The sequence below is a fragment of the Suncus etruscus genome, chromosome X (assembly GCF_024139225.1).
Source record: "Suncus etruscus isolate mSunEtr1 chromosome X, mSunEtr1.pri.cur, whole genome shotgun sequence".
NCBI classification, from domain to species: Eukaryota; Metazoa; Chordata; class Mammalia; order Eulipotyphla; family Soricidae; genus Suncus; species Suncus etruscus.
In genome coordinates this window covers 55,899,044-55,912,632 of record NC_064868.1, presented here as the reverse complement: position 1 = coordinate 55,912,632, position 13,589 = coordinate 55,899,044, and the positions used below count along the sequence as shown (strand labels likewise).

Genomic DNA, 13,589 nt, shown 5'->3' with positions numbered 1-13,589 from the left:
TAGAACTCTGTCCATCAAGGGTCAGCCATGTGCAAGGAAAATGCCCTACCACTGTGCTATCTCCCCGGCCCCACACTCAATTTTCTTCTTTGATCTTATATCTTTATTGCTCTGTCATTTTGCTAAGGAAGTGCATTGGTATATTTTTATTTAGGTCTCTTTTTACCTGGTACATTTTGGCCCTCCGGGATGTGTGTATGCCTTCTCCGTGAACTTTAACTATTGATTCTTCATAGGGGTTGTTTTCCTGGCCCTCTGGGACCCCAATGACTCTTGTGTTCCTCCTTTCTGATTCCTTCCAAAGTTTTCTTGTGAGATGTTTATTTTCGGGCTTTCTTTGCTCCTCCGGCTGTTCCTAGAGGTGATACCCACCTCATCTTTGAGCTCACTGCATCTGTCCTCAGGAACTGTTAATCTACAGTTAAGTCTTCCAGTTAGTTTTTCATGTCACCTACCTAGTTTTTCAATTATGTCCTCTCAGAAGTTTTCTCATTTCTTTCATAAATTGGTTGTCTGGTCCAAAGATTCTTTGAGTTACTTGAACATAATCAGCATTTCCTCTCACAATGGTTGAGTCTTTAGAGATACCATCTTTGCTCACTAAGTGTGCTGCAGTTCTATATCCTTTCATCTTGTGGCTTTTGCATTCGAGACATTTCTTGTATTGCATGGCCAATGACTAGAGTAAGGTTGCCTTTCTATGCTTGTGTTGTTGTATAAGGAGGTGAAGAAATGCATGGCATTAGAGGCATATAGTGTAGCTGAGCTGGTCCTGAGTAAGTCACTTAGAGGACCCATATGCAGCTCTGTCTCAGTAGCTTTGGGACAATGACTTGGTCTGAGCCACCTTTTAAAGGGTGACTTCTCTGAAAACATTTTAATTGTATGCCTTATTTTTCTGCAAATCCTACAAACTCATGATCCAAACCTTAAAATAAATGGGGCTTGGGTAAATGTGGAAGTGAAAACAGTAGAGAATTAAAAACAAGGTATTTTTTGTAATAGCTATGGATGGTGGTTCATAAGTTTTTTTTAATGTTTTTTAAACATGTTTAGCAATGAATACCTATTAGCAGATAATATTGATAATATTTGTTGTTCTATAGTGAGCCTTTCTGTGAATTTACTCAGAAATGACTTATTTTTGGTGGACTTCTAAAAATGTCTTGTATTGGAATGGGTATACGAAGTGTTGCTCAAGAGGGCTCCTGTTGGCCCGGGCCCGGAGAGATAGCATAGCGGTGTTTGCCTTGCAAGCAGCCGATCCAGGACCTAAGGTGGTTGGTTCGAATCCCGGTGTCCTATATGGTCCCCCGTGCCTGCCAGGAGCTATTTCTGAGCAGATAGCCAGTAGTAACCCCTGAGCACCGCCAGGTATGGCCCAAAAACCAAAAAAAATAAAAAGAGAGAGAGAGGGCTCCTGTTAACTAGGCTTATGGCTCAATGTGAACACCTAAGGATATGGTGCTGTTACATCTTTTTTTTTTTTTACTGTATTCCACCATTCTGCGGACCAGGAGACTTTTCTTTGGTAAATCTAAATCTTTTATTGTTTGTTTGGGGGCCTGTATTCGTATACCCACTCCAATACAAGACATTTTTAGAAGTCCACCAAAAACAAGTCATTTCTGAGTAAATGCCTGATGGTGCTTGATAGTTTTGACAATGCTTGCAACCTCCAGTTGGGAATACTTGAATAATTGTATGTCAATGATTGAACTGGAGTCTACTGTAACCAACCAACTACCATAGTCGTTTTTTATTTACTGAGATTTTTTAATCTGTTTCATATCTAAGAGTTAAGTGAAATTCATTCCCTAGTCTATTTGTGGGGGTCTTCTCAATCAATGTCTATGCCAAGGATTATACTTAGGGTTCCTTCAAGCAAAGCAAACACATTCATTTTAACCACCTTCCTCTCCCATTGTTCCCTAGTTGTCTTTGATAAAGCCATTATTGATTTTGACAGATAATCTTAACTTCTTTCCTTGAATTCTATCTTATCTCAGAATAAATTTCGAATAATGAGATACAACAGTGTAGGAGAATGTATCCCAGATACATGTATTTTCTTATAGCATATAGCAATGTAGGGAAGATGACATCTTACATATATGATAAAGTAGCCTGTTTCAACTCCCACTGAGCAGTTGAAAAATACTCCCTGTTCCCATTGTGACAGTAGTCTAGAAAAGAAAAACTGAATTAAATAACTTTGAAATGTTCTTTATTGATGCCTGAGTAGATACTAATCTTTTGCTAACAATATATAGAGACTAGTCTAACTGAACTTGTTACAGGGATGTGTGTTTATAAATTAGGTGTTTCATCTGAATGTGATAATAAAAAGTTTGGAACTCTTTTTTTTTTTTTTTGGTTTTTGGGCCACACCCGGCAGTGCTCAGGGGTTACTCCTGGCTGTCTGCTCAGAAATAGCTCCTGGCAGGCACGGGGGACCATATGGGACACCGGGATTCGAACCAACCACCTTTGGTCCTGGATCGGCTGCTTACAAGGCAAACACCACTGTGCTATATCTCTGGCCCCATCATGGACTCTTAGCACTTAGGGTACTGGACCTATTGATCACAGTTGCAACTTTTGCATCTAGAGCCACTGATTAAAAATCTGGGGCCCGGAGAGATAGCACAGCAGTGTTTGCCTTGCAAGCAGCCGATCCAGGACCAAAGGTGGTTGGTTCGAATCCCGGTGTCCCATATGGTCCCCCGTGCCTGCCAGGAGCTATTTCTGAGCAGACAGCCAGGAGTAACCCCTGAGCACCGCCGGGTGTGACCCAAAAACCAAAAAAAAAAATATGAACTGCTTAGAAGAGATTTTGCTACCAGCAGTAGCTTTAAACGTCTAGAGACAGCATAAACATCCCCAATTAAGCTGTATCTGTTTGAAGCCCTCTGTTGTAGTTCTATAGTGTTTGGGCAACCTAGATTCCTTCATTCTTACTATTTCCTTCTTTCTTTCTTTTCTTTCTTTGTCACACCTGGAAGTGATCAGGGGTTAGGTTACTCCTGCCTCCACGCTCAGAAATTGCTCCTAGCAGGCTCTGGGGGACCATATGGGATGCCAGGAATCCAGCTGGGTCCGTCCTGTGTTGGCCATGTGCAAGGCAAATGCCCTACCACTGTGCTATCTCTCTGGCCCCATATTTTTGAGTCTTAATTTTGATTTTAAATTAGCAGTTTGTATTTTTGGGTGCTATTCCCAGTCTTGTTAAAGAGCTATTTCTGACTGATCAGGAGTGACCATTTGTGGTGCTTGGAGGACCATATCTGGTAACAAGGATTTGAACCAGGTGGTGGCTCTAGTAGCTTCACAAAATATCTTCCTCCTGTATTATTCCTCCAGCATCACAGCTTGTGGTTTTTATCAAACAAGTCCTGTACGTGTTTTGAGACTGTTGAAATTATCCAAATTTCACTCACCTAATTTTGGATAATTTTGAGTTTATATCATTTGTTTATTTTATATTAGTTGCTGAGGTCATTTTAGGAAGCACATACTGGAGTCTCAAACTGGAAACATGAATTATTAGAGTTGGAGAGATGGTGTAGTGAATTTTCTTACACACAAGGTTTATTCTCCAGCAGCATTTGACCTCTTAAGTGCTGCTGGGTGTTGCCCCAAAAGTTAGAAAACAGTCAAACAAACAAACCCCCAAATGGTTATCAAAAACATCTTTTTTCTTCCAAGAATTTTCTCTAGAGACAGATGTGATACCTCAAAGACTTGCAATACTTATCTTGAATGCTCAGCCTTGGATTCTATCTTCAGCACTGCATGTTTCCCCTCAACTCTACTTGGACCAGTTTTTTTGGCCCTCAAACAGCCCTGATCCAAACAGTACCATATCAACCAGGCACACATTTCCTGTCGAAGTATTTTGGGAGTGGCTCCTTGGACCCTAAGCACAGCTGGGGACTTTTACCTCCTCCCAAGATTTATTGTTATAGCATCAATTTAGAGTATAGGGTTTCACCAGGTTTTACTGAAATCCCATTCCTTAAAACGAATGCTGACCATATATTTCTATAGTTCTATATTGAATCACTTCTTTTTGTTGTTTGTTTTTGTTTTTGGGCCACACCCGGCGTCGATCAGGAGTTACTCCTAGCTCTCTGCTTAGAAATCACTCCTGGCAAGCACGAGGACCATATAGGATGCCAGAATTCAAACTACTGTTGGTCCTGGATCAGCCTCTTGCAAGGCAAACGCCCTACCTCTGTGCTATCTTTACGGCCTCATCAAATCACTTCTTAATAAAAAGCTGCCTAAAATTTATATATTTGATTAGTGAACTTTATAAATATGTATGTCTTCTTGGGAAAGATACTGACCTCCAATGATAGCTATCTAGTAAAGCCATTTTAGCAGAGCCCTTGGTAAAATAAAGAGCCTATAGTTCACCATTTTATTTATGTATCTTAGTTGTTAATGGAAAAAATTTTGATTTCTTCCTATATATTGGCCATGGCATCTGAACTATCTAGTTGTTATTGGAGATCAGACTTAGATTTAATATTATTGCTCTAATACAATTGTTTTTAATTTTTGCACCTTCAAATTATAAAGCTGTAGTAAAATGATCGTATACTCTGCTCAGGATTTTTTTAGTGAGTTTATTTGTATCTCACTTCTTTGGGGGGTATCTGTGTTTCTATCTTAATACATACCCATTCTGAGCTGATTTATTTAGATACGGAATTCTACTTTTTATTTTGTTGTGACTATCTTTGTATGTCTACAATGTTGTTGGTTTTATTTTAACATTTTAGAGGGGCTTCATAGCTTTGTCTAAAATGGGTTACAGACCTGTGCAAACTGGATGAAGGCCAGTCTTGTATGTGTGTGTGTGTGTGTGTGTATGAGAGAGAGAGAGAGAGAGAGAGAGAGAGAGAGAAGTCTATATCTATGTGCTTCTTACTTAGCATTACATCATAATTGTAGAGTTAGACATTTTTCATTCTGCTTTGTATATGTTCACAGAAAACTGCAACTTCTCTCTTTGGGGATTTTCATTTCAGATTATAAAGCAGAAAATTGAAAACATGAAAGTAGACAGAACTAAACTGAAAAAGACACCTACCGAGGCTGTAAGTATGCAAAAGTTTGCTCTGCTTATATTTTTTTTCAGGAAAAATTATTGCTTTCAGTGTACCTATACAAATCATTCAGTATGTATGTACCTATACATATCACTTACATAAAAAATTTCAGTGAAACAGCAACTCGTCTTGAAACAAATTTCCTTTGATTAAATATTTGATCAGTGGAAATAGAATTTGTATCTTTATGTACTGGTAAGTTCTCACTTAATGTGAGTAGGTTCTTGAAAGCTACAACCTTTAAGCAGAATGATATATACCACTTTTTTCAAAGGCTAATATAAACAAAAATTCCTGCCAAATATATGTCACAAAATATTACCAAAATCATTAGAATGCTAGTCACTAAATATTAAGCAGTACTTTTAATCATGTTCTAACTCTGTATATCCAGATTTGGATGGCCAGAGACAATTCGATAAATTTCAGAGTGTAGGGTGGAAAGCATCCTGGACAAAATGACATTCCTTTGCAAGGTATTAACTCTCATGTACCAACTTTCACTCCAAATGAGATAATTTATACATGTTAACCTAATGTACACATCTTTGATATGTATATGAAAACCCACATAAACTTAGGTAGAATGTTCAGGCTCCACACAAATAGTTACCCAGGCCCAGACTATTTTTCCTGTTAGAATTATAATGAAATGATATTACTTGAGAACTTATACCTGAAGTAGGCTGTCTGGTATTCCTATGCATTGAAAGGCAAAATATATATAATGGAAATAGTGTATGTATATTTAAATTCTGTTTGTACTTGTGGGATCTCAACTTTATTTGCTAGATTATGAAATTGGCAATTCTTTTCTTTACTACATGTTTAATCATACTTTTCTTTTGGTTTTCCTGTTGATTTTTATACCTGTACATTTTGAGAGGTGGGCCATCATGTCAATTGATAATGACACAGTAGTAGAAATCTAAGCTTAAGTCTTTCATTCATCAGGTAATTTTTAAACTGCATTTTGAGGTTAAGAAAATACTGTTTGACCCTACAGACATCATGGAGTACTAGGCTTATGATTAGGCATATTTGAATATTACTTGATTTTTGTTTTGACTGGGACTCATTTCCACAGCTATAAAACAATGTTTTTTATTCCCAATTTTATCTGAGGTAGCTGTTTAGCAAAGTGTTCATTATATAATCAGTTCATTCCCTCAATTCAGGCCACTTGGTTTTTTAACTGTTAAAAAAAACCCCACTAATTATTTACCTGGGAAGGCATTGATACCTGGGATATCACTATTAACATTTTCTGTATTTCGTCCGGCAATACTTCAAATAGTTATGATGATGTGTGAGTAGTAAGAGTACTACTTTCACTCACTATTACACTAATGAATGATTATGAGAAGTACTGTTTTATATTCTACAGTATTCAGAATATCTTAAAAAGTTTTAATGGTAAATATTTCACTGATCTAATTGATAAGTTATCAGTTTGTGTTAGTTTGTACTTGAATATTGGGTGTCTGCTTTTTAAAATGTCTTATTTGTTTTATTTTATTTTTGGCTTTTGGGCCACATCCAGCAGGGCTGGGGGCTGCTCTTGGCTTGCTGCTGTGGGTTGCTCCTGGCAGTGTTTGAGGGATCGTGCAATACAGGGACTCAAATTCAGGGCCTCACACATGCAAAGCAAGTGCTCTACCACAGAGCCACATCCCTGGCCCCTGAAATGTCTGTTTATTTTCATATTAAAATTTCATATTTGTTGAAGATACTTTAATTTTATTTTAAATTTGTTTTTGATATATATTGGCATCTAGAATTTTTAACAGTTATATAATCAAATTTCATTAAAGCTGGGGAGCAGAAAGAAAAATACAAAATTAGGGTTAAGGGAGGAATCTGGCTCAGTGGTGGAGCACCTACCTGCCTTGCATGTGTGATGTCCTGAGTTTCGTCCCTGACAGTGCAAAAAAACCTACAAATTAAAACAGTGACATTGGTATAAGAGAATAAAGTACCCACAAAAGGAGGTTTTGTGTGTGTGTGTGTGTGTGTGTGTGTGTGTGTGTGTGTAAAGTCATGCCTTGTCATGACTATCACAAGCCCTGTTAGAATTGCAAAGAAAACGGTAGTGTTTTGTCCTTGTTTGCCAACAACATGTTCTAATTTTCAGAAAGAAACAGCTTTTGGTAGGTCTTATTTGTTTTTTGTTTGTTTGTTTGTTTTTGGACCCATATACCCAGCAGTTCAGAACTTACTCTTGGCACAGAGCTCAGGAATTAAGTTTGTTGGAACTGGGGCCTGTGTACTCAACCTGGTCCAACCTCTGGATTTTTTTTCCTGAACCTTGACAAGACTGAATGATAATAAAATGCAAATGTTAATAATAAAAGCCAAATGTTTATGAAACTGGAGCTATCTAGTCAATACAATCATAAAACTGGATTTGTATAGGTACATTCCATTCAGTTGAAGTGATATATTTAATCTTAAGGTTTGGTAGGTTCATTGGTCACAAATTGAGGCAGGTGATTTAGATTCCCCTGTTATTTGTCTATGCTTCTTTATCAACATATAACTTAAATAAGAGGAAGGACAAATCATACCAGTTTTTGGAGAGATTTTATACACATATCACAAACATTTGAGGTAGCTCTTAGTATTTAATTTGAAAGGTGAGAACTCTTCAGACATGTTTTAAGAAAACCATCTTTAATTGAAACTTTTATGTTATGACTTGGGTACTAAAAATAACCAACATCACCCAGTTTAAATCTCAAAATACCATTGCTGCGTGTGTGTGTGTGTGTGTGTGTGTGTGTGTGTGTGTGTGTGTGTGTGTTTGGGCCACACCCGGCGTTGCTCAGGGGTTACTCCTGGCTGTCTGCTCAGAAATAGCTCCTGGCAGGCACAGGGGACCATATGGGACACCGGGATTGGAACCAACCATCTTTGGTCCTGGATCGGCTGCTTGCAAGGCAAACGCCACTGTGCTATCTCTCCGGGCCTCGTGTGTTCTTATTTCACCTCTCGAAAGAAGATAGAGTTTGAAAGTGACAGCTTACAAACTAACTCCAAACCCATATGTCTTTGTAATTGTATGCTGTCCCGCTTGATTATAAATTATTTTAATATGAGGTATTTACGTATGTGTAGAAGACATTTGAGCTTTACTTTTCTGAGGCAGCTATTAGTTTTGTTTTCCTGGTAAGAAAAAACTGGCTGAAGTTGGAGTTGATCATTTCAGTAAATGCCAACCTAAAACTTGAAACTAAATTTTGGTTCCAAATTGATACATTACTGCATAGCATTAGACTTCACAGAGCAAATGTAATCACTTTCAGTTACCGTCTGCTTGTAGAGACTTGTTCTAGTCCCTATCCTTTACCTACCCTCTGCTTTCAGAAACATAGACCTCTCAGTCCACAATTTTTAACCTGACAAGCAGGGCCCTTTCATCAGTTAAGAGAGAGCAGGAATGTATGGAAATGGGAATCCTAAGTAAGTATGGGGCCCTGGTTATGCAAAATTTAGAACTTCTAGCTCTCCTATATATAATTGGAAGCTTTACTGTTGTAGAAAAATCAACCATTGCTAAATCTTCAGTTTTAATTGAATTCTGTAGGACATTTCAGTATTCCTCTAATTCAGTATACTTTATCAGGCATTCTGGCTAGACTTTGGTAGTCTTACATTTTTATTCTATTTCATTTTTCTGTATACTTTTAGTAGTTTGTCAACATCTACAGGTTTATCTAGAGATTATAAGAAATTGCACAGATGGGTTGTTTTGTTACTAGATTTCCATTGTAGTCCCAAGTGATAATCTGGTAAATTTCTACTTTGCTTAAGTAGTAATTTATATCAAAAGTTAGTAAATATTGGCATAAGGATTATTATTCTTTTGTTTTATTTATTACTTTATTACCATCTTTTGTGAATATTAACACCTTTTGTGAATATTTATTTTTTTTAGCCTGCAGATTGCAGAGCTTTAATAGAAAAACTAAAAGTTTGTAATGATGAACAACTACTCTTGGAACTGCAGCAAATCAAAACATGGAACATTGGGAAGGTATGTAATCCATGATTCCAAAAGTCAGGACTTTGGATATCTTTTTCTTTAGCCCTGATACTGGAACAACCACAATAAGGTAGCTTAATTTAAAAATTATGTGTTGTAGTAGCATAGTTAATAGACTAGTATTTATCTTCTGCTTATTTAGCTTGTTAATGTTTACCAAAATTTTTGAAGGAAAAGAATGTAAAAGGAGTATGTTTCTGAGGATGAGAATTTTTACTTAGGTGATGATAAAGAATCCAAACCATAGGGGGACAGAGTGATAGCACAGCAGTAGGGTGTTTGCCTTACACGCTGTCAACCTGGGTTCAATCCCCAGCATCTCATATGATTCCCCAAGCCTTCCAGGAGTGCAAATTCAGGAGTAACCTCTGAATGCCACTGGGTGTGGCTCAAAAACTCAGAAACAAACAAAAAAACCCAAACATTTTAGTTTTAAATGTTAATTTTAGTTAAGAATTTTTAGTTCAGAATTATTTTGTTTATAAATAAAATGCTAAAAAAGTTGATAAAATTGGCTCTGACAGGAAGAGTTGAAATTTTTACATGGTAAAAAAGATAGCCAAAATGCTCTCTCCTGAGATCCTGTTAGGAATTTTATAGTATTGACTGCTGTTAACACAAATCCTGATTGGTAGAACAGAAAAACTCAGCCATTTGACTAAGAATACAGATTTTATTTGTGGGATATACAAAGATGAGAAGAAAGGTTGTTTTGATCAGCAAGGCAGTGTATCAAAGCTTAGCCAAAAAAAGCACTCATACACTGGGGAGTGAAAGTGAGGCTGAACCTGATTTGATAGCTGGCATTCCACATGTTACCCTGTGCCTGCCAGGATTAACTCCTGAGCGCCCCCTGGTGTGGCCCAACAAACAAACTGTAACAGTAGGAAAAAAAAATACCCACACAGCATTTTTGCCTTATTTAAATATTTTTTTCTCTCCTGCAATCTAGTGTGAGTTATATCATTGGGTGGACCTTTTGGACCGCTTTGATGGAATTCTCTCAGATGCTGGGCAGACTGTGGAGAATATGTCATGGATGCTCGTATGTGATAGACCAGAAAGAGAACAACTGAAAATGCTTCTTTTGGCTGTGTTGAACTTCACAGCCTTGCTTATTGAATACAGCTTCTCTCGGCATCTGTACAGCTCCATAGAGGTAGGAGAAATTAAAACCTGTGTTACTCTTCATAAGTAGAATTGCTCTTCTCCAAAAGTAAACAAATTGCTATTTTTCTCTGATAGTGCTTTTCATTATGAAGTTTTGGGTTTTCCATTATCAAAAACAATGGTAGGATGCATAAGGGATTAATGAGATTAATGGGAAGGTATATTTTATATACTTTATGTTTATTTGAGGCTTGTACTTAGTCCTCCTGCCTTTTTTAATTACCTCCTTGACCCCAATAGGAAAGTTCTTAACTGTTGCCTTCACTTTGCTTTTCAGGGTTCAAGAATTACTGTGGTGAAACATGTATTGAATTTGCAGAGATTAATTTTGTCCCTAATTGTTAGATCAGTCCCAGATTATTTTGAACAGTTAGAATTAATGTGATTATCATGATGTAGCCACTTACTGCTCTTCTCCATACTGCTTTTTATTTCTTCTCTCCCCTTACCAAAATATAAAGTAACATCCTATATTATTTTACCTCTATATCATAAAGAGTAAATGGGCATAAGCATCAGTAAGTTTTGAATTAGTCAGAAATTTCTATAAAATGAAATTACATTTCATTTATCTCTAGACTTGATAGGTTAAGCTTACTTAACCTAACACTGTTGGTTAAGGTGCCTGTTCTGTTAAAGTTTCTCTAAATCTTTGGTTAATAAACACAAGATTAGAACAAGTGAAAAGAAAATGACTTAAAAATAAGTGTGAAATAATTGAACCGAGGACCTACCAGAGTTTCAGTTTGGGGATGGACAGACATTTTGTTAAAAATAAAATTTTAAATTCAAAATGAAGTATGTGATAGGCCAGATAATATGTGTAGGGGTTAAGACATTTATTTGCCTTGTACTTAGCAGATCCTGATTTAATCTGTCACCCTATATGGTCTCCTAAGCACTGCCATATGTGATCCCTCAGCACAGAGCAAACTCACAGTAAGCCCTGAGCACTGCTGAGTGTGGAAATATATGGCCTTTAGGATGTGATTGGATTATATGGAAATACTTGTTTTATTTCCACCTGTTGTTTCATTTTCAGATATATTTCCAAGCTGATTTTGGGGCAACACATCCAGTAGTATTTAGGAACTACTACTGGCTTTGTAGTCAGGGATCCAATCCAGGTTGGTTACATGAAAGGCAAGCACCCTACTCAGCCACTCCATTTTTTTGTTGTTGTTGGATCACACCTGGTGGTGCTCAAAGGTTACTCTTTTTGGTTTTTGGGTCACACCCGGCGGTGCTCAGGGGTTACTCCTGGCTGTCTGCTCAGAAATAGCTCCTGGCAGGCACGGGGGACCATATGGGACACTGGGATTCGAACCAACCACCTTTGGTCCTGGATCGGCTGCTTGCAAGGCAAACACCGCTGTGCTATCTCTCCGGGCCCCTCAAAGGTTACTCTTATTCTGCATTCAGGAATCACTTCTGGTGGGCTCAGGGGATCATATGGGATTGAACCCAGGTTGACAGCATGCAAGGCAAGTGCCCTAACCTGCTGTACTCTGGCCCAACTTGGCTGATAGATTTTTTTTATTTAAAAATTGCTTTATTGAACTTGATGATTTTAACGTTGACCACAAATTGTGCTTCAATATATTGCAAGTTTCTTTGGGAGGGGATGCCACACCTGGCGATGCTCAGGGGTTATTCCTGGCTCCCTGGCAGGCACATTGGACCATATGGTCCTAGGTCAGCCATTTGCAAGGCAAACACCCTATCCCTGTGCTATCTTTCTGACCCATATTGCAAGTTTTGATTATATTAAAAACCAAAATAGTTACTCCTAATCTCTGTTGCATGGTACCATTAACATTCATAAATACCTCCAGCTATGGTTGATAGCTTTTGCTTTTCAAAATTTTGTTAAGTATTCACTTTAAAAACATAGGCTCTGTTGTGGTTTCTGTCACAGTATTCTCTTAAATATATTCATTTATTAAATTGAGATGTCATCTTTTTAAAAATCTTACTGAATCATTGTGAAGTACAAAGTTACAAAGTTATTTGTAATTGAGTTTCAGGAATACAATGTTCAAGCACCAACCCCTTCACTAATGTCCACCTTCCTTTCCCACAAGTGGCCCATTCCACCACTCTCTTGTCTGTCTCTGGCAGGCAATATTCCCCCCCCCCTTTAGCCACTATGGTTTACCTATTACTCGGTATACTGCATATCACTTTACCTTCTTTCAAAACCCAATCCTTGCCCAAAGATCCTATAATTGTTGGAGTGGTCCCCTACATTGGCAAGCTTCCACTACGGACCAGTTTTCTGTCAGTGTCTTTGAACATTAATTAATTACCCTACTAAGTTTGATGTCTTTAGCTTTTATATACAGGGATCTTTTTTAAATATTTTATTTGAGCACCATGGTTACAAACATGTTTGTAGTTGCTTGTGTATTTTTTTTTGTTTTGTTTTTGGGTCATACCTGGCAGCGCTCAGGGGTTACTCCTGGCTCTGCGCTCAGAAATCGCTCCTGGCAGGCACAGGAGACCATATGGGATGCCGGGATTCGAACCACCGACCTTCTGCATGAAAGGCAAACGCCTTACCTCTATGCTATATCTCCGGCCCCGGTTGTGTATTTTTTAATCAACTCCAATTTTGTATTTGTGATAAAGAATGCAGGCGAGTATAACATTGACTTTTGTAATACTTTTAGTCTAGCTTGAAAATTATGGTTCTTGAATTCCTTTAAGTATTGTAATACACACACATTTCCACATATAGAGTCTGTTTATGCTGCCATAGCCACCTGCAATTTGGGACTGCTATTTATGATTTTCTATTTTATTGGACTTTTCCAAATTGCCAGATTATAAGCTTCTTGAAGACAAGATTGTATGTATGTTATGTGTTTAATTATTTATACTTTCTGGTATTGTTAAATATTGGCAAGTTTACTTGAATACCATGAACTTTTCTTTTTTGTCCCTTGTAGCATTTGACAACTTTATTGGCTTCTTCTGATATGCAAGTGGTGCTGGCAGTCCTTAATCTTCTGTATGTGTTTAGCAAAAGATCAAACTACATCACACGTCTTGGGTCTGACAAGAGAACCCCACTGCTAACCAGATTACAACACTTGGCAGAGGTGAGTCATGTATAAAGTCTTTATGGTCACAAGCATTTGACCTTTTAGTTCCTTTTCACAGGTGCTTCTTGCAGACAAAATGGCTAGCAATCCCCAAGTTAATAACATTACTCCCTTAACTGAAAAGAACTATTGGAACCTACTTTTCTA

At 37.6% G+C, this 13,589-nt stretch overlaps 1 protein-coding gene across 4 annotated transcripts in view; it reads left to right on the top strand.

Moving 5' to 3' along the window:
• HUWE1 (HECT, UBA and WWE domain containing E3 ubiquitin protein ligase 1) overlaps positions 1 to 13,589 on the top strand; it is a 170,016-nt gene that overhangs the window by 27,330 nt on the left and 129,097 nt on the right. For all 4 annotated transcript variants that reach the window (XM_049767129.1, XM_049767132.1, XM_049767131.1 and 1 more), the window contains 4 exons: positions 5,040 to 5,108; positions 9,058 to 9,156; positions 10,118 to 10,324; positions 13,287 to 13,439. In XM_049767129.1, coding sequence (XP_049623086.1) covers positions 5,064 to 5,108; positions 9,058 to 9,156; positions 10,118 to 10,324; positions 13,287 to 13,439 — 504 coding nt within the window. In that variant the 5' untranslated portion in view covers positions 5,040 to 5,063. The remainder of the gene's footprint in view (positions 1 to 5,039; positions 5,109 to 9,057; positions 9,157 to 10,117; positions 10,325 to 13,286; positions 13,440 to 13,589) is intronic.